Below are 19917 nucleotides of genomic sequence, written 5' to 3' on the forward strand. Positions count from 1 at the left end.
TGTCTTTGCTGATATGTTCTGTACTAACCGGTGCACTCACAAGGACAGTGACACCAGCTCCCCATTCTAAGTTGGTCTCTGGGGCTGAGCATGGGGCCTGGCATATGGTAGCTACCCAGTTACTATACAGTAGTTAGCTGAATATACAAATCCATAGGCTAGCAAGCACTTGGGAGGCCACTGTCCCCCATGGAAGGGACACTCCTGCCTGAGATGAGAGTCATAAAGAAGACAGTCTTTGCCAAAAGACCTGTGTAAAGTCCCCCTGTCTTGTGCGAGTCACAGGAAGGAAGCAAATGGCAGGCTGTAGTTTCCTGGCCAAGGGACTCCTGGGTCCCATGTAAGGGCAAGGAGGATTCTGCATCTGCAGGTGGCGGTAAAGTTGTGGCAGAGTTGGTGCCCAGAGCATCACCAGAATAACCGCTGGCGGAAAGGTGATTCTGAGAGGGGAGGGGGAAGGCCCAGGGGAAATAGCCTGTCGACCTTTGGGGTTCACCTGAAGGAATGGAGTACAGCACAACATAATGTCATCATTTTAGTGTTGAGGAGGCAGGGGACTGTGACTACCACTCAGTGTGCTTAGATAATTCAATTCATCATTCCCAACCCAGAGGTGATGTCCCTAAATACTGTCAAGAAAGAGAGCCAGAAAATGCGGGTAGGCTGCGCCTTGGACAGCAGGCGACAGCATGTTCCCTGTAGCTGTGGCTAGAGAGCTTCTCAATAGATAGCAGCTGGCAGAGGGCAAGGTAACAAATCCCCAGAGGCCTATCATTGTCCTGGGCTCAGCTGGTGATGTCTGCCTGGGTGAGGGATAGGGTGCTCTGGTGCAGGTGCTGATGTGTGCAGGTCTAGGGCAGACATTCACAGATGTAAACAGATGTGCTAACCTTAAGGCTTTCAGCCTAGGCCTCCAGCAGGGTGTGTGTGTGTGTGTGTGTGTGTGTGTGTGTGTGTGTGTGTGTGTGTTTCCCCTTTTACTTGTATTCTCTATTTTCACATTATCATGAGGGCCTGCTCACACCCCTTTAACCTTATTCTGGCGGGACTGTGAAGCTACCTTGGCGGCCTGCTAAGGAGATAATGCTCATGTCTTCCCATCCTGATCCATATGACAGACCATCCTGTGTGCTCCTAGTCTGACCAGCCAGCCATGCCCAGAAACCCACTCTTTTTTTTTCTTTCATGCCCTCAACCAACAGCCCTGTTACCTCTCTCTGATCTGCCCTCCATGTCTCCTTGGCCAAGCCCCCATAGGCCAGCTACATGTGAGGCCTGAAGTCTGGGGCTTCCAGGTACCTACTGTGCTCCCACAAGCCAGAGGCTGGGTGTGTCAGTCAGATTTCCAAAAGTAATTCACCTTCTGCGCTTTCTTTTCCCAGAGGGAGGAAGATGCACAGCAGCTTAATCACAAGGGCTTTGATGTGTGTTGCTGGATGCTCTCCCAGGATGGCTGCCCCAGCAGGCCGTGGCCAAGGGGCCTGATGTAGTTGCTGTTGTATGCATGTGTGGGTTCATACAAGTGTGACTATAAATAATGATTCCCCCATGTGTAGGCATGCATACTTGCATATGTGCACCAAATTTCCCTTCTAAACAATCAATTTTCAAAAAAAAAAAAAAAAAAATCTCATCTAATAGCAAATCCAGGAAGGAGCCCAGCACCTCCCTGCCCTCTCCCACTGTGCCTGGCCATGTCCCCTGTGTGACCTGCAAATGAGGCTGATGCCTGTAAGATGACAAGTGAGGGGTTGGAACCAGCATACTTCTCATGTATTCTTCATTCCAGACTCGTCCTTCCTAAGCAGGCTTCTTTTCTCACTATTCCCCACCTGCCCTGTGCCACCCTGATGAGTCCCTGGGGACCCTTGATCCTAATTACCCCCTGATGGTGCAACTTGAATACCTCACACACACACACACACACACACACACACACACATGTGGTTCACACATCAAGAGTAAGATACTTTTCACCCTCCCAAGTAGAAAACTTCACACCCTTGGTCCTTGATACCGCCTGTGGAGAACACATGCCGAGCTTCGCATACTGAGGTCCTCAGTCTGGCGGTTATCAGTGTCACCTGGCCCGGCCCCCAACTTTAGAGTGGGGCCCTGGATTTTGCATCTCCAGCAATGCGAAATTTCTTGGGTCATGCCCATGCCGCTGGTCTGGGGACCTCTGTTGTCAACGATACTGGGTGTTCTCTGGAGACCAAGAGATTGGGGGCTCAATGCCTGTGTCACTTAGTAGCTATGGCCCTAGGCCAAGGTAGGCACACTTCTTGTCTTTCCCTGTCTAGAAATGGATTAACGTCTCTCCTTCATCGACGCTTAGGAAGGAGAACCTGTGGTCAAGCCAGGCCAGTTGGGGTCCCCTCTCCTCAGTCTTTGGGGGGGGTGTGCACAGAGAGCAGATAGGGAAAGAGGTATTATAGACTGCTGTAAGAGGACCAGGGAGGGGCCTGGACTGAGGGTGAGGCTGGATTTATAAAGCAATGGAAAGCTCTAGGGTGGGCTTGCTAGCCAAGTCTATAGACTCTAAATGGCCACAGGCCCGTGGCTGCAGGAAGAGGCTCCAAGAAGAATCGCTCACTCTGGTTCTTATTCGCAATGGCTGTGCTGCCCAAGGAGATCAAAGGATCCACACAGCCTCATTTTGAGAAGTCCAGGAGGCTAGAGCAATAGGCACAGGGTGGTAGCCTGGGAGGCCCCATATCTAGCAGGCTCCCTAGTGATGCTGGACCAAGGAACTCAGCTGGAAGCTACCCTGCAGCTTCCCTAGATGACTCTCTACCTGGGAAGCGATCAAAAGGAGGGTAGAAATCCGGCCCTTGATGGGAGAGGATGGCAGGATAGAATCCAGGTGGTAGACTGTCTTCGTTAGGGTTACTGTCGCAGTAATGAAACACCATGACCAAAAGCAAGATGGGGAGGAAAGGGTTTATTTGGCTCCCACTGCCACATCATAGTCCATCACTGAAGGACAATTCATCATCAAAGTCAGGACAGGAACTCCAGCAGGGCAGGGACCTAGAGGCAGGAGCTGGTGCAGAGGCCATGGAGGGGTGCTGCTTACTGGCTTGCTTCTCCTGGCTTGCTCAGCCTGCTTTCTTAGAGAATCCAGAGCCACCAGCCCTGGGGTGGCCCCAACCACAACAGGCTGTTCCCTCATCATGAAATAAGAAAATGCCCTACAGGGTTGCCCGCAGCCCAATCTCACAGAGGCATTTTCTCAATGGAGGCTCCTTTCTCTCAGATGACTCTAGTCTGTGTCAAGTGGACATAAAACTAGCCAGCACAGTGGACCTTAGAGTTTATTGAAAGAAGGCCTTTATTAGCTCCCTGTTGTGAGGGAAACAGGGGCCAGGCTAGCGATGCAGCTTGAGACAGCAAGATCCATCTTGTCGGGCACAGGAAGAGGGGAGCAGCTGACACCGGGTGACGGCCAACTAGATGTCACCTGCTGTAGGTGACCACCAAGTGGCAGTCACTTTACACAATGGTCTCATTAGTTTTGCTCAGCTTTGTAGAGGTTGGATTGACAGATCAAAGTTGTATACGGTCAAGGTGGGCAACAAGGTGCTTTGATGGATGCATGTACCGTCTGTGAGCCCCACAGACGAGCGACAGCCACACCCACCAGCTTACCTAGCTCTGATCTAGGGTGTGTGATGACGCAGCGGCCTTAGATTGCGCCTCAACAGGTTCAGCACACACCATGCCCGCGTTAGACTACATTGGGCAGGTTCCAGGATTTATTCTGATGAATGACCCTCTTCACAGGATCTTCCCATCCCCCCTGCCACCTCCCCATCTCCAGGAACAGCCTTCTCCTCTCTGTTCCTGTGAGTTCTTCTTTATCCCGATTCCACAGAGAAGTCACACCGTGTGGGGTTTGTCTTTTGGGATCTCGCTTATTACACTTAGCTGCAGTGGCCATGAGGCCCTTACTTGGATTTCCACAGCTTCTCACCTGGCCAGGGGAGAAGGTGTCTCTTGGGTGCAAGTAGCATTGAACTGTGAAGCTCCTCCCTCCGGGGCTCTGAAGGTACATTTCAGGCCAAGATTAGGGAGCTAGGAGTATGGCTTAGTGGTAGAGCACTTGCCTAGCATGTGCAAGGCCCTGGGTTTCATCCCCACCATTGAAAAGACAGAGGAAAATACAAACGACGTAGAGCAGTCTCAGACTCCTCCCTGGCCAACACCATCTGGCTATCGGTTATTGGCCTCTTGGCCACAAGGTCCTCCTCTTGTTCTGTTCTGTCCTTGGACCACGACAGCTGGCTAGGGCTGCCACCACCTCTTGGTGAGACGACATAGCATCCTTCCTGTTATTCTTGCTTGCCTTAGCCTGTTTTTCCCTCGACCCACTATTTACACTCTGGCCATGCTGAGCATCCCCAAAGCATGCCCTCTCCTGCTACAGCCTGAGTGGCCTTCCAATGCTCTCATGGCCCAGGCTGGCCCTCTCTGTGCCACACAGCTGGCCCTGCTACCGTCAGTAGTTTGCCTCCTCACCACCTCAGTTGCTCTGCACTCAGCCACAGACTCACCAGAGGTGACAGATGTGCCCAGCTCCCCTCACTCTGCCCACCTTGCTAATCCCCATTCATGATCCCCATTCATGATCCCCATTCACGATCCATGATGCAAGCTGGCTTTGATGGTCAAGCCTTGGCAAGGTTCCCACTCCCAAGGGCTGGATGTGCAGGATCTCACGGAATTTTCTTATTTCTTCTTACAAAGGAAAGCAGGGGTGCCTGCTGAGGAGCCCCAGCCCATGCTGACATCTAGCCCTACCTCTAAAGATGTAGCACAGTCTCTCTTCCATCTCCCTCACTGCCACTGCCTCCTCCTTAGTTACCCTGGAGTTCTTCACAGCTCCTATACAGCTATAAGTCCACCTTCTGGGCAACACTGCCGGTTCCTGAGACTGAGATGGTGACTGGTCCCTACCCTTTCAGGACATCATCACCATTCCTGGCCTAGACAGCCCTTGGCCATCTGTGGTAGGTGAAAAGCGAGTGCTTCCTGTCTCTGTGAGCACCTACTGTAGAATCCATGCATGCTCCATTGACTGACTACTGGCTCTCATGGTTCTTGCAGCGTCCTTCTAGGCATGGTCATCGTTTGGAGCTAAGTCCAGGGAAGCCTTACCACCAGATCAGGGTCTTCTATAGCCATCTGAACATGGGTGCAACTTAAAATCCTAAAACCAAACTATCAGTAACCCAGGAAATCTAGAATGTTACTGTCTTATACACTGCCAACAGGACACACTGATACTATTTCTAGGCTCTTCTAGGACTGTGGGTAACCCAGGAGATCTGGAATGCTACCATCTTACACACGGCCAACAGGACACATTGATACTCTTTCTTGGCTGTGCTAGGATGGCACACACATGCCTAGGAGCCTCACACATGCTAAGCCTGTGCCCTCTTGCTGAGCCACACCCAGGCCTGTATGTCACAGGGATTGTACTTCTCAATTGAGACCAGCCAGGGGTCAAGTGCTCAGTAGTCTTGGGGGCGGCTGTACTGGCCAGCACGCCTGGAGGTACACCAAGGACAGTGATCCCAGGCCCTTACTTAATGTTTCTCTGTACTTTGAGGAAATGAACCAGTCCCAAGGATCCTTCCTTGACACTTACTAATCAGTTCTTAGTGTTTTATGGTCCTTCTAGGACCATCGGGTCCACATAGGGATTCTCTTTTCCTTCTTTTTTAAATTTTGTTTTTCTATCATCCTTCCTTCCCCTCCCTCTCACCATCCCTCCCTCCCTTCCTTCTTCTTTTTTCAATTTTTATTTTATTTTATTTTTGCAATAGAGTCTCACGTGGCCCAGGCTAGCCTCAAACTCACCCACTTGCTACACAGCCAAGGATGACCTTGAACCTTTCTGATCCTTCTACCTCCAGCAAGCGCTGGTATTACAGGTGTGCACTACTAGGGCCGATTTTATGTAGCACTGGAATGCTAGGTGAGCAGTCAACCAACTGAGCTACATCCACAGCACCTAGGAATCCTCACCTCATCTTATAGGTAAACACCATCAAGCCTATAGCAAAGTCAAACATCCTTCTGCAATACAACTCCGGCAGGGAGCAGAGCATGTCCTCAAGCCCACGACTTTGGAGGCCAGGTCCAGTGTTCTGCATGGGGAAGTCCTTGAAGCAGGACTATCTGTGTTAGAGGAGGGATGAGGCTAGGGAGTGTCCACTCAGGCTTCAGGCTGGGACAGGAGCCTAGAAAGGCCCTTGTAGCCTGGCATGGAGAGGATGATGCCCCTGGTGCCCAGGACGGCAGGCACAGGAAGACATGCGGCCCCTGCCAAGTCCTCTGTGGGAAAGAACCTTGTCATTCATCAGGCTCAGTGTGGCCACGAGGGGCTGAGGACAAATTGATGGAGATGGAGCCATAACTTACCACTGAAGGCCTCTTTGTTCTCGGCAAAACAGAGGGGTCATTAGTAGTGGGGAGAGCACTTGAGGGCAGATATAAATCCCCTTGCTTGCGGCTGACAAACAGCCCCAAGGAGCTAGGGCCTCAGGTCTGGACAGGTTAACTGCATGCATCTTAGCTTGGGCCTGTGTGTACCTGGTTGGGACAGGTGGGTCTTGCCACATACAGCCAGAGCCCTTACCACCAACCCAGGCTGCTGAGGTGCCTGACGTTCAGTTGGCCCCCTGGACCCAAGAATGACAATCATTGCATGAGTGTGTATCAGGGTCGACTCTGGGCTGGATCCTGTCCTGGACACCAGGATGAGGACTTGGTAGGAGGCATCAGAGGGATTCAGAGGTGCAAGCACCAATTCCTACAGATGCTCAACCCACACTGGCTACATCTGCTCCGCTTTGGGGCTCTCTGGGTTTATAGCACAATAAGAGTAAGTAATTGTAGGTTGCCTGAGGCCTGCAACACTCTTGGTCTCCTGTGATCCTAGAGACATGAGGGGCTCTCCTCCCACTTCAGCCGTCTACCTCTCATCAGCTGCTGGTAGTATTGTAACAAATGCTTACAAAGTGTTCTCCACCCTTTAGCTAAGCGCATCACACGAGCAGGTCATGTGATCCATGAACCACCTCGACGCGAGTACTCTTCCTGTTCCCAACATATGAATGGCAAGTGAGATAAACACGCAGCCAACACAAGCCAGCTCAGGAGAGCTTCCCATCTCCCCACCCCACCCCCTTTTTTTTGGTTTGCTTTTTCGAGACAGGGTTTCTCTGTGTAGCTTTGTGCCTTTCCTAGATCTTGCTCTGTAGACCAGGCTGGCCTCGAACTCACAAAGATCCACCTGCCTCTGCCTCCTGAGTGCTGGGATTAAAGGTGTGTGCTACCACCACCCGGCCCATCTCCCTTCTTGATCCCCATGCCTTTCCCTCTTTTGGGAAATGCTCTGACCGAGTCACTCTCTTTTCTTAGGGTGGCCTGATTTCCTTCTCCTCATCTGTCTGGCTTGCCTGGATACACGGGGATGATCCTTCAGAGACCTCACACTGACCTGTGATACTGTGAGGAGATGTGCATGGTGTAGGAACAGAGCCATTGTTTATGAGTGGGGGTAACTTAGCCCCTGAGCGACTCAGAGCTGCCATGGGTCAGTCTCTGGGTAAGGCAGGATGAGCAGGGTATCCCCTCGCTCGGAGCCATCAGTTCAGTCAGCGGCTATTCTTCAAGGCCAGAGGATCTATTGGTGAGGGGCCAGGGGGGGGGGCTGGGGGGGGGTAGGGCAAGGTGTCTCCTGTGATGATTCCCCGGCGCTACTCAGCTGAATGCCTGTCGGCTACAAGTGTGACTAGGACATGAAATCAGTTAGGAGCAGTTCTATTTGTTCCAAAGTGATGCAAAAATTGCCACCCTTTCACCAAATAAGAAGAGAAATCCCAGTGCACTGAAGGAGGTTAGGTAAGGGTCAACACATTCCAGGCTCAAAGCCCCAGAAGTCCCACAGCTTCAGACCTTGGACAGTAGCACACATTCCTCTTCCCAGGCCCCACCCCCCAGACACCACGTCCTTTTAACCCTGTTCCTCCCTTTTATATTTGTCCCTTTCCTTAGCAAGGACTGTAACTAGAGGCAGGTCTCAAACACCATTCCATGCAGTCCGTGGCTCTTTGAGCCTAAGCCGCCAGCAGCGACTCTTGAGATCTGTGACAGATAGTGCAGACTTTGGCTTACCTGAGACAATCGTGTAGCCGATCCCCCGGGGTCGTCCTTTATCCTGGTCCACGGCAGTGATCACCCGAACAGTTGTGCCCTGGTTGGGAGACAGGAGAAACTTGAGTTCAGTCACCTGGATCCCTGACTGCTGTCTTTCTCTGTGGCTGTCCTAGCACTCTCAGATCCCTCCCCAGGCCAACTCCCGACTCCAAAGCTTGCCCAGGAAGTAGGTCCCACGTGACATTGCTCCTGATTCCGGTGGCCTTGTCCTCTAGTCCCTCACAACACTGGTAGTCAAGGGACTGGGAGCTGAGGGAGCCAGCAAAGGGGGTGTGGACTTTCTTCTCACAGAGCAAAGGGTCAAGGACAGGCACAGACAGCTGCTGTACACATCTGGGCGTGATGAGATGGACAGCTGCACAGGAAAGAGTAGGTATCCACCTGGTCCACCTGGAGGAGCCTGGAAAGGCGTGTCCAGATGGCAGCATTTAGGATGGGTTGTGAGGAATTAGGAGGAAAGGGAAAGCGCCCCAGAGAGAAAGCACAACACAGGCCAGGGCTTGGCTGTGTCCACTTCTAGGAAGGGATGCTGGTAAGTAACCACCAGTTGATGGCAGTTCACTGAATGAATAAACAAATGTAGCCAAGGAAGAAACTGACATGGTCACCATGACCACCATTCCTGAGTTGTCCTTTGCCAGGAGCGATTGCGTTCCCCCTCTCTAGGCGACACCACACCATTGCATGTATCAGCTGTCCCTGTCCACCCTATATACCTGAGGGTCACGTCCTAGAAGTTTTCTCTGGGTAATGGACAGCAGACAGACCCCGCCTCCATCTTTTGGGGGTAGGGTGGGTGGAAGTATCCTCTAAGTCTAAAAAGGGCCCTTGTGGTCTTGTCTGCTTCTCACTCATCTTCTGACAACAGTTCTGTGCCTCGGGGGCAAGCACATCCCTCTGGAGTCCTCCCAGACCAGCTGTGGAGACCCAGCAGGAGCCACAACCTCCTCCCCCAGACAGCACTGCTCTTTGCAGATGCCCTTCCAGCCTCCCTTAGCCTCGAGTGCGGAAGATGGAGTGCCTCCAAGCTCCCTGAGGGAATGTGGGAATATCTCAGGATGCGCCAAGAGGCCAGGCCGTATGGCAAGCAGGGTCAGTCCCTTCTTTGTCCTCTCCCCCAGGGAGCAAGAGCTCTGGTCGGATCCTCTGGCCTTGTTAAGAAGTTGGATAAACAGGCTATGAGAGGAACCAAGTGGCCACACCGAAGAGCACGCCTTCCTCGGCACAGAGGTGTGCTGAAAACGCTGGACCAATGGACTCAGGTACCCCAGCCGCCCAATAACCTAAGACCTGGCCCTTCTCTGCCGATGAAGAACCAGAGGCAGAAAGCTGAGAGACTCCTGGAGGTCTCAGAGCAGGGAGTGAGTGAACAGGAAGCCAGGCTCACAGTTAAATGCTCTGGCTCTAATGTTCCCGTCCACCAGGTACTGAGGTAGCAGCAGGGTTCTGCTATAATAATGCTAATGTCATTTCCGAATGTCACTTGCTCTGTGTCGGGAACTATTCTAAGCACTGGCACCCGTGGAATTTGGAAATGCCTATGCGCCAGCCGTCCCTGGAGATGCCATGTGTTCTAGACCGATCAGGGGCCAAGGGGTAGTCACATGGTAGACCGGTCACCTTGCCTCCCAAGCTTCCTCTCACGGAGTATGGAGAACTCCTGACTCGGGGTGCCTGGAGGCCACAGGGAAGCCCAACTCTAGGCTTGAAGGGTCTACACAGCTTCTCCCATCATCTCACTGGAGGCTCTTTTGGGGGACTTGCCCACGTAGGGGCTCACTATTCATCAGAGGAGATCTGGTCTGTCCCCAGCAGGAGGTCCCAAGGGTATACAACTACCCTGAGGCTTCACCTTCCAGAACTGGCTTTCTAGATGTGGGGACAGCTCCATTCTGCCTGGGTGGGTGCCACATGCATCCTTTAAGGGGGTTCCTAAGCTGCCCCTGGACTGCTAGAGCAGGGATCCACCTACCAGAGTGACTAAGCTCAGAGGTCATTAGAGCTCCAGTACTAAATGATACACTTAAGGGACAGATGTATACCTTGCCCTATCCTGGGTAGGATGGGCTGGGTTCCAAGGGAACAGGGTAAGGCAGCTATACTGGCCTGTCCAGAGAAGTCTGTGACGCAAGAGCCCCTCGGTCTTCAGAGCCCCGTGGGTGCCATCCCCATGGGCATTCATACCTGAGGTGGGGATCAGAGTACCTCTGGGTGGGCGGGGGAACTCAGCAGAACAGGCTGTGTGGGACATGAGGACAAGGGGCCCCTCTCTCAGCCAAAGTTGGACCCAAGCCTCTGCCGAGTAAGCTCTGCCAGGTTCTCAATCAGGTTTGGGGTTTCATCTCTTTTTGGGTAAATAAATCCACTTTTAATAAAACTCTGAGCTTTTAATACAAGTGCAGACAGAAGGCCCGGGAACGTTATGAGAAGGAATTAACAAGGAGGTATGGGGGCTCTTGGGAGCCCACGGCTCTTGTTTCAGAGTCTCAGTGATTATATTTTCAATATACTGCAACTTATTTCCAAAGACGAGAGGCATGGGGAGGAAGTGGAGCCTGCCAGCACAGGGCTGGGCCTCCAAGGATGAGTCCCCACCCACAGCTTGTGGCTCTGTAGGAAGCGAGGCCCCTGGGGGGCACACCCAGGAGGGGGAGTGGGAGACCCTGCTCCAGCTAGAGGGCTGCAGACAAGCCCCACCGAGGGATTCTTCCCTCCCCCAGGTACTCAGGTTGTGAGGAGGAGGTGACCCTCTGGGAAGGAAGGCTCTACTCTGAGAGGTGACAAATGACAGGCTGGCTAGGTCCTGACTCCTCGTGACAAGAAGAGAAGCAGAGAGACGGTGAAGGGTTTGAGCTCCTGTAACTTTGGATCTCCTACCTCTTGTTTTTCTATCTATAAAATGGGTATAATAGGCTCCACTGTCCAGCAACTGATATGTACACCCACACATATGAACACACACACACACACACACACACACACACACACACACACACACACACGGGAGATATAAGTGACATTATAAATTTGGCTCTAGAGAGCTGCTGTGTACACTTGATGAAATCTTGGGTGCCTGTGGGAGCCCACAGAGGTTTCCTGGTGAGATCTGAGCTTGCTTTACCTAGCAGGGCTGCATTAGGGGGATGGATTGACCACGTGTGTGGTTACCATGTGTTTGAGATGGTCTGCACTTTGCCGTGCTGGGGGGAGGTCTTTTACTCCACCTCTTGGCATTTCTATAAATAGCCCTTTAGAAGAGAAAGAAGGGGCTGGTGGGTTTTGACCCAGGCCCTCCTGAGGTTATCCTGTGTTTCTGTCTCTCTCTCCCTCTATATTTCTATCTAAATATTTCTCACTTCTCCCTCCTCAAGAGTACCCTGGGGGAAAAAGTGGGAGCTGGTCTCCCTCAGGTGCCTTGTCTCAGACTGTGCATACATTTCTGAACAATTTCAGTTAGTTTGGACCCTTGGCATTCCACGCCGATAAGTTCCATTCTCGAGCTAAGGAGTTTTCTCTACATTTGAACAGCTGATAGATACCCCACAAGGAAGAGCCAGTTAAGTGAGCATCTCCTGGGTACCAACCATGGGCCAGGCATGATGGGTAGGCAGAGGTTCTCCTGAGCCCGCAAAGGAGGACATATTCTTGGAGCTTTCAGGAATTTGCTTAAGCTCACAAGGCGTGGTGGGTAGGCAGAGTGTCGGTAACCGGGGAATGGAAGGTTAAGCCTGGGATGAGCCGCTACCAGAAGAGATCGGAGGGCCAGGACTCTGCCTGGCGGGCAGGAAGTGGGGCATGGGCTGGGACTTCACTAGAAGGGGGCCATGTCTCAGCCCTCTGTGGTCTGTCCCCAGGGAAGTGGCTGCTGCAGGGACCAGACTAGACTGTGCTGGGCCTCAGAGACCCCACTACCAATCTCATTCTCTGTAAGCTTAGCCGGGACACCCCGCCCCCATTTCTCTGACACTATTAAAGACTTGAAAGGTGACATGCAGTTTGCTTTGGAGGCGGGGGGGGGGGCGCGGGGGAGTTACTGGGGTGGGGGCTGGCTGGCGGGGACTGCTGGAGACTTCCGACGAGAGCTGCCACAGCAGATTCTGAGGCAGAAAATCCTATTTCTCAGTCCTTAATTCCAGTCAATTCCAGTCAAAGGGCTGATAGGCATCACCGGCAGTAATTTGTGCGGCCTATCCGCTCTTTTCACCTTCTGTCGGCCCCTCACTGACGGGCAGGCCGACATGCTGCTGTTCGAGTGAGGAAATTAAAATTTGATGCAATAATCCCAAATAAGAAGGATTTTATTAGGTAATATATACACTTTAGATGAAGCTTGCTAGCCTGATACACTGATAGACAGAGACATACATGCTGGGAACCGCAGATAAAGAGGGGGAGCCGGGAGGGTGGGGCAGGGTCTTGACAGGGCCCCTGGGAGTAGCAGACACAGGGCTGGGCGTGAGGAATGCCTGGGTCCTCCAGCCTGGGATTCTGAACAGGCCATGCTGCATCTGAGCCCTGGCCCAGCTAAGTAATGACTGTGTTGAAATCAGCGCATCACACTAAAGGGACATGGAGATCCAGATCGAGGCTTAGAAACTGGTTAGCAGCCTGGAGACATTGGGCCTGGAGCCTGTGCGAACTGGCTTGAAGGAGAAAGGCTGCAGGGGATGGGAAAGTGGGGATCCCTTTTCCAGTGAGGGACTAAGAGAAGCAGATCCACACAGAGGCTATGGGGCTGGTCAATGCCCAGAAGAGGCTGGAACCCAACTCAAAGCTCGATCTGTCTTCTTCATTTGGGCCATAACCCTTGTAAAAGTGTGTACCATGCCCCCAGAGCATGGGTGCAGCAGCTCCCCGGGAACTGGCAGACAGTGGGCCACAGAAGCACAAAAAAAGGAATTCTAAGATCTCTGAGACAAAGAAGACAAATCACATGATAAGCAGCAGAGGGGCATGGGGAGAGTGGGTGTGAGGGAAGACACACATCTGGTCTGTTCCACGGAATCCTCTAGAAAAGAATGGCGTAGCTTACTTAGCCCAGGGCCCTACATACAGGACACCTAATAAATACCTGGGAGATGGGGATGAGGCTAAAGGAGTGAATGAGTGCATGGAGGGACAGAGGAAAACTGACAACTGACATGAAGACCTGTGTGAGTTATGAAGGCATCGCCATGGGTCAAAGACACGGTCTTGTGACTATCTCACGAAGCAGTGGCTAACGGACCCACTGAGTCACCGGCCACCACAGTTGGATGTCTGTGAGGATGGGTTCCTTCAGGAACCCTTCCCCATTTCCCAGGGTACGTGTAGACAGCAGCGTGGGGGCTTCTCAAGGTTCTCCGGTGACCCAGCCAGTGCGTACCAATCAAGTTGGCTTTAAGTATCTTTCCCCGCACTCTCTCTTGAACACAGTGTACTGGAAGACCCAAGAGGATCCCGAGGCGATGTTCTAGAGGCAGGGTGTTTAGATTACTCAGCCTACGTTCCTATGTGAACCTTACAGAAGAGATGGGATTGACCGATAAGTTACGTAGCTTAGACGTTGGTTGTACTGCAGTGGAGAGGGGTGCCTGACTCTGAGACTAGTGGAGACAAGCCAGGAAGAGAGCTGGAGACTGAAGGTCAGGTGGTCTCTGGGTTAGTGATGAGAGCAAGCACAAGGGTGAGCTGAGTGGCAAGACCAGAGCCTGTGTTCATTCATTCACTCATTCATTCATTCCATAGATGCCTCTCTAACCCCACTACACCAAGCCCATCAAAGACTGTTGCTGCTGAACCATGATACTGGGCAAGCGTGGCAACAGATGCTAGCCAAGTCGCTTTCAAGCTCTGAACACTCAGAAGGAGAAGCCCAGAGCTGGAGACAGGTGGCAGGCCTGTAATTGTCTGAAGATGGCAGTCAGGTCTGGCCTAAGCCTGAGAGGCAGGCCTGGCAAAGCTGGGGTTGGCACAGAAAGGAAGGGGAAGTCCCTGGATTCGGGTGGACTGAGCACATGCAGCCTGGACTTTAAAAGCTGGGGACCTGGTGTGCTTAGAATGCCAAGGAAGGGAGTAGCGAGCCTGAGATGACTCTGTCTGTTCTCCAAGCAGCTTCAGATACCCAGAGTAGCAAGAGGATAAGCATCTTGCTTGTGAGACCCTTCATTCCATATCTGGCCACCAAAGCAAGTGACCAAATGCCAGATCCATACCTTTGGTGCCGGGGATGTCTGTAGTCAGAACAACCATGGTACCCAAACAGGGCCAGGCTTCCCTGGCTGCGCTGGCCTAGGACTCTGTCCATACCCACCTCTGCCCATGTTTGAGGCTTTGAGTAGTGCATGGGGCCGGGTGAGGCTCTGAACATCTCCAGCCTCCAGGGGTCCCCCACTTTTCCTCTGAGCTAAGCCCTTCTGTTCTTTTCACAAACACTCCCCCAAGCTGCAAGTTGAAATGTCTGATTGGGAGTGCACCCCGCTCTCCTTCATCAGCCCATAACAGGCATCCATTCCAGTCTGCATTAAGAGTGAGGTAGCTACCAGGCAGTGACAATCACCCATACTTTAGCCAGGGTCCCAGCCAGGCCCTTGTGGAGTGTGCCATGGCCTATTTCTGTCCTCTGAGACCTTTCCCCAGTCACAGCTCCCTGGGTCAGGGAGAGCTGTATAGTCCCGGGGGAACCATACGATAGGCCTGTGACATAAATACAAAATCAGACATCTCCCCTGAAACCTGAACTTGAGAGGCCCTAAAGAAGGAGTTATTAGGGAGGGCAGATGGTTCCAGGAGCTCTACAGGACACTTGGGGCCTGAGAGAGAAGCCTCACAAACAGAAGGAAGCTGTGTCTTTGTGCTGGTGGCCAACAGGGGCAGCAGGGCTGTGGAGAACATGACTAAGCACCATGGATGTCTGGCTGAGCCTAGATCCACATCCATCCCCCTCACAGGCTGGAGTGCTCGCAGGCACCTGTATACTGCTCCTGAGTCTTTCTGAATTACAGTTCCCCCACGGTCAACCATACTTAGCTCTTTGCCCCAGGGAGTATGAGAGAGGTGGAAGACAGTGGGATGGGAAGAGTGCCTGGGGTGTCCACTGTCCCTCACAGGGACTACAGGCAGGCAATGGCCATCATTGGGGTTGCGGGCAGGACTTACCGGAGGAGAATGCTCATAGATGTTGGTGCTGTAGGGCAGGTTGATGAAGATGGGGTCCATGTCTTGCACATCCGTGATGATGATGGCCAGGTTGGCCAGTGTAGACAGAGGTCTGGTTTTGTCTTGATCCTTGAAGGACACACACAGAGAGTGAGTGTACACAGTGTTGGGTTAGAAGGATGCTGTGACCACACATGCCTAGGGCAGGGCTGTGTGATCCCTGTGTTTACAAATACACACATGAACTCTTACATCCTACAGGGAGGCTCAAGAGCATGAAGGCTCTTTGATGGTACTTGAGGAATTCAAGAAAATGGAAACAGGACAGCCTGGAGAGAGGGTGGTGTTACATCAGGGGCTGGGGCTGAGGTTGATCTGTTGGCCCCAGGGCCTTGGCCTAGGACTAGTTCTCCTGAATGTCAGAGGATGGGACCACTGGCTTGGATAGGAATAATGCTGTTCTTAGCACCTTTATCATGTTCATCCAGGGCCACTGGCCCCCATCCCAGGACGGAGGGCAGTTCCTCTGTGACTCAGCTAGGCATTTGCCAGGAGGTGACTTTTCCAGTCATACCAGCAGGGGGAGCTCCAGGGCCCGTACCATCTGGGGGCCTCCTGGAGGCAGTGCTGAGAGAGGTCAGGAAGGTCATGCACGCCCCCTGGGACAGGGCAGACAATATTAAGCTGTTATACTCAGAGAGACCTGGTCCTATGAAGCCCACTAAGAAAGGAACCCCAAAGCCTCTGTTCTAAGACCCTAAATGTTCAGGAGACGGAGGTCTGTGTAACAGCCTAGTACATCCAGCTAGCAAGAACCACCCATGTTGGGGAAGCGTCCAGTAGCCAATGGCTACTCACCAGCCCCCAGAACTCCTGGTAGCAACTTCTCCGGGGATTAAGTGGGAGGCTATCATCTGAGAAGTCTTGACCCAGCTCAGGGCCTGACTGTTGGTAGATTGCTATCAATCTTGCTGTATTTACCATCCCAGCACAAACTTGGCCTCTGGATGGACCTGGCCACCCACGGTCCTGCTTGTGCCCAGCTCTGGTCTAATCCTGTATCCCAAGGCCATTTGTGTGCTGGGTAGAGATTATCCCATAAGACAGATTCACAGGGAAAGGGAGCAGGCACCTGCATGCTTCTGGGCCCAGGTGTGTGCACGGGATGTGGGGGAAGGGGATGTAGAAGTTGCTAGTGGGTGTACCCAGAAAGGGGATCCCAGATTTACAAGTCCCCTCCACTCCCAAGTCCATTTTATTTTATTTTTTATTCAGGTCTTTTCCTAAGAAACTAATAGGCAACTAGAAGAGAAAATAGGAATTCTCAGCAGGGATCTCCCAGAGAATCAGGCAAGAAGTTGGCTTTTCCTGGCTCTGGAGGCCTCTCCAGGTCTGGGCCAAGCCTGAGGGAAAAGTTCCATCTTTCAAACCTCAACCCAGGCCAGATCCAGGGAAATGAGATGTCGGCTGCCATGTGGGGCCTGGGGTTGGCTGTCTATCCTGTAGTCATGTGGTACAGCTGCACAGGGCCAGGGGCAGGTGACCTCTCTGCATCAGTCGGGGCTCCGGGCTGTGTGCCCTCTCTATAGCAGTAGGGGGCCAAGACTTGGTGCTGTGGGCCAGGCCAGTAGACCATGGAGGAAGAAAGTTCTATGACTTCTTTGCTTTTAGCCTGAGCTCTGCAAACAGATCTGAAGGACAAGAGGGTGTGGGGTTATTTCTAGCTTTGCATCTGTGCTCCCAGGCGGCTGCTGGAATGAGGGGACCCGGGGCTAGAACCCTGCTTAAGGCATGGCTGGCTTAGCCCTCAGCCCCTCACAACAGCTAGCATCAAAGGCCCAGGTGCATGCTGGGGTCTCACAGACTCTAGGCCATGGGGCATGGCAGCCAGAGACCAAGCCCTAGAAGTCAGACAACCTGGCTTTGGATTCCCATTTCCCCTCTGTTAATTAACTGTGGGAGTCTCAATGTTGTCATCCACAAAATGGGCTAAATTCTCCTCCCCTGTCCTGAACTGACTCATCTTGCAATTCCCTGGGGCTGGACAGGAGGCTTGGCATTGTGGGCACTCCCTAGCGGGGAAGCTTTGGTCAGAGGTCTGGACAGCTCTGCCCTTGCTTGTTGGGTGTCAAGGCACATCTGTGTTGATAACCCTGATCTGTGCCCCAGAGGCACCTGGCTGCCTGCACTGACTGCCCTAAGGAGGTTGCCAGTGTGAGCTATGCAGGTTTGCTCATGGGTGACTTGGGTAAACCACGAAATTGCCCCTATGCCTCAGTCTTCTTGTCGGTATCTGTAAATGGGCATCTCAACAATACTCAGGAAGTAGGGCTATTTGAAGGTTCATAATGGAAAGTCTGTGTGGGCGCTAAGAACAATGCCAGAGACACACACCGATACCACCTGTTCACGACTGTCACCAACACCAGATTCTTTATTGTCAATCATCAAGGGGCATGGAGCTAAACCAAGTAAGTCTCCTTGGAATATCCTGTTTCCTGCTAGACGAGAAGCAGCAGACGGTGGGCACTGGAGGCCCAGGGCAGTGACTCACCGTGGCGTTGACTGTGAGCTGGTACGCCTGCGTGACCTCATAGTCCAGCTCCCGGGTCACAGTGACGATACCTCGGGCACTGTCGATGGCAAAGAACGGAGACGGGGGCTGGAAGGAGTAGAGGACGCTGCCCCCCGCGCCCAGGTCGGGATCGGTGGCGTTGACGATGAAGATGGGTGTCCCCACCGGCGTGTTCTGGGCGAGAGCAAAGTAAACAGGAGGATGAGCTTCGCTTCACCAGAAGCAGCTGCTTCCGCCAGCCGCCATTCCTCCGCCCCGCGGAAGGCCATTAACCGCGCCCCTGCAGCCAACCGCGCCCGGCCTGTCATTTCCATTCTAAGCGGGTTTGGAGGAATGTAAAATGCATGATTTCTTTTTCCCCTTTTTGATGGCCTCCTGGAGGCTGTAAGAGCACTGGCTCCAAAGACGGCCTGCTTATCCCAGAGTCCTGGAAGAGGGGCCTTTTGGTCCCCAAACCCATTTCTTGGTGGATTCGCTTCCTTTGTCCGGTGCCCCTTGGCTGCCCAAGCTGCAGCAGATTGCCCTGGAGGGTGACTAGGATCCTGCCTGAGGGGACCTGTCAAGGGCAAGAGTGGGAGGTATGTACCTGGGTTTAGGCAACGAGGGCCTTGGGGGCTCTAAGGGGGGAGGGGCATCCCCTGTCACCCCTGAGTCTTGTCAGCTTGTCAACTGAGTGTCTATAGGTTGCCCAACTGTTTCCACCTCTGAGGAGCCGTCCAGGATGTTGCGACTTTTCTGTTCTATCATTCACATAAGCCCCTGTCCTTTTCTGGCTCAGGGTGGCTGGTTAAGGCTACTTCCTCATGAGGCTGGGATGGGGCTTCCACATTCCTCAGGAAGGCTGTATACCGTCACTGTTGATATGCTGTGCCCTGTAACTTACCACCCTGGTCTGTATGCCTTGGGCAGTTCTCACCCTCCCTCAGCCTGCAGTTCCACAGGCCTCGGATGGTGTCTGGCACACAGACTAGTCAGTGAGCAGCCCCGTGAGTACATGGTAAGATCTCGGCAGCACTAAGTAGTTATATTCTGAAAGTCTGCTATACCACCTGCCCCTGTTTACCCCCATCTCCACAGCGCCTGCTTGTCACTGGCTGGATGTATTTCTCTACACTATAGAAAGCTCTGGACGCATTGGACACTCAGAAGAGGCTCTTTGCAGAAAGGGAAAAGCAAAACCAACCAGTTATATAGCTGCTTGCTGTACCTCAGTTATTGGGCAACTGGCCCAAACCACACAGAGAGGAGGTGGGTGAGCAAGGCCTTGGGTTCAAGTGCTGCTGATTCCAAGCACATGATCTCAACCCCTACACCAAAGGCTGCCCTACAACCATGGCATTGGCTTTTTCAGGTCAACCAGGGCTCCACAGCTACTGAGTTGCTGTGGTCCTCTCTGAGCTGGTCAATGCTCCTCCATTGACCACCAAGTATGGGGTTGATGGGATGTCCTCCCAACACTCTGTTGACGGGAACAGGAGACTGGCAGTGGGAAGCCCCTCTCCTGTTCACCATTTGTGGCTCCCCAGTACCCTTGGCACAGAACATCCTACACAGACTGGCCCTGGATTGCCCTTCATGCATTATTTCCTAGTTGCATGGAGCCATTTATACGGCTCCGACCCAGCAGTTCCCTCACACCTCGGGGCCTCTGAATGAGCTTTTCCTCCACCAGGTCTGCGGTCTCCACTGTGGCTTCCTGGGAAACATGTTCTTTCTCTTCAAAGGGAAGCTAGTCTGTCGGGGGCAGAGTGGACAGGTCCTAGGGTTTCTGTCATATGGCCAGAACACTGGATGGCATTCCAGCCTCACTGTGTGTCTCTGAGTTCGTCACTTCAGCTCTCTGTTCCTTAATTCCCTTTCTTAATGCTACAGTTAAGGCCATCTTATCGGGTTAGCGTGAAGAGAGCAGACTCACAGCTCACTAATGTCAACTTTCTAGCATCTAAGTGTCCAGAAAGGTAGAAGTTATGATT

General features: G+C 52.8%; 1 protein-coding gene across 1 annotated transcript in view; it reads right to left on the minus strand.

Annotated features, from left to right (window-relative positions):
- The window catches only part of Cdh23 (cadherin related 23), a 382909-nt gene that overhangs the window by 215319 nt on the left and 147673 nt on the right, over positions 1–19917 (minus strand). Inside the window, exons 7-9 of the mRNA XM_037199816.1 lie at positions 17924–18118; positions 15370–15498; positions 8191–8269 (exon numbers count right to left, since the gene is read on the minus strand). Coding sequence (XP_037055711.1) covers positions 8191–8269; positions 15370–15498; positions 17924–18118 — 403 coding nt within the window. The remainder of the gene's footprint in view (positions 1–8190; positions 8270–15369; positions 15499–17923; positions 18119–19917) is intronic.

The sequence above is a fragment of the Peromyscus leucopus genome, chromosome 16_21 (genome assembly GCF_004664715.2).
Source record: "Peromyscus leucopus breed LL Stock chromosome 16_21, UCI_PerLeu_2.1, whole genome shotgun sequence".
Lineage (NCBI taxonomy): Eukaryota > Metazoa > Chordata > Mammalia > Rodentia > Cricetidae > Peromyscus > Peromyscus leucopus.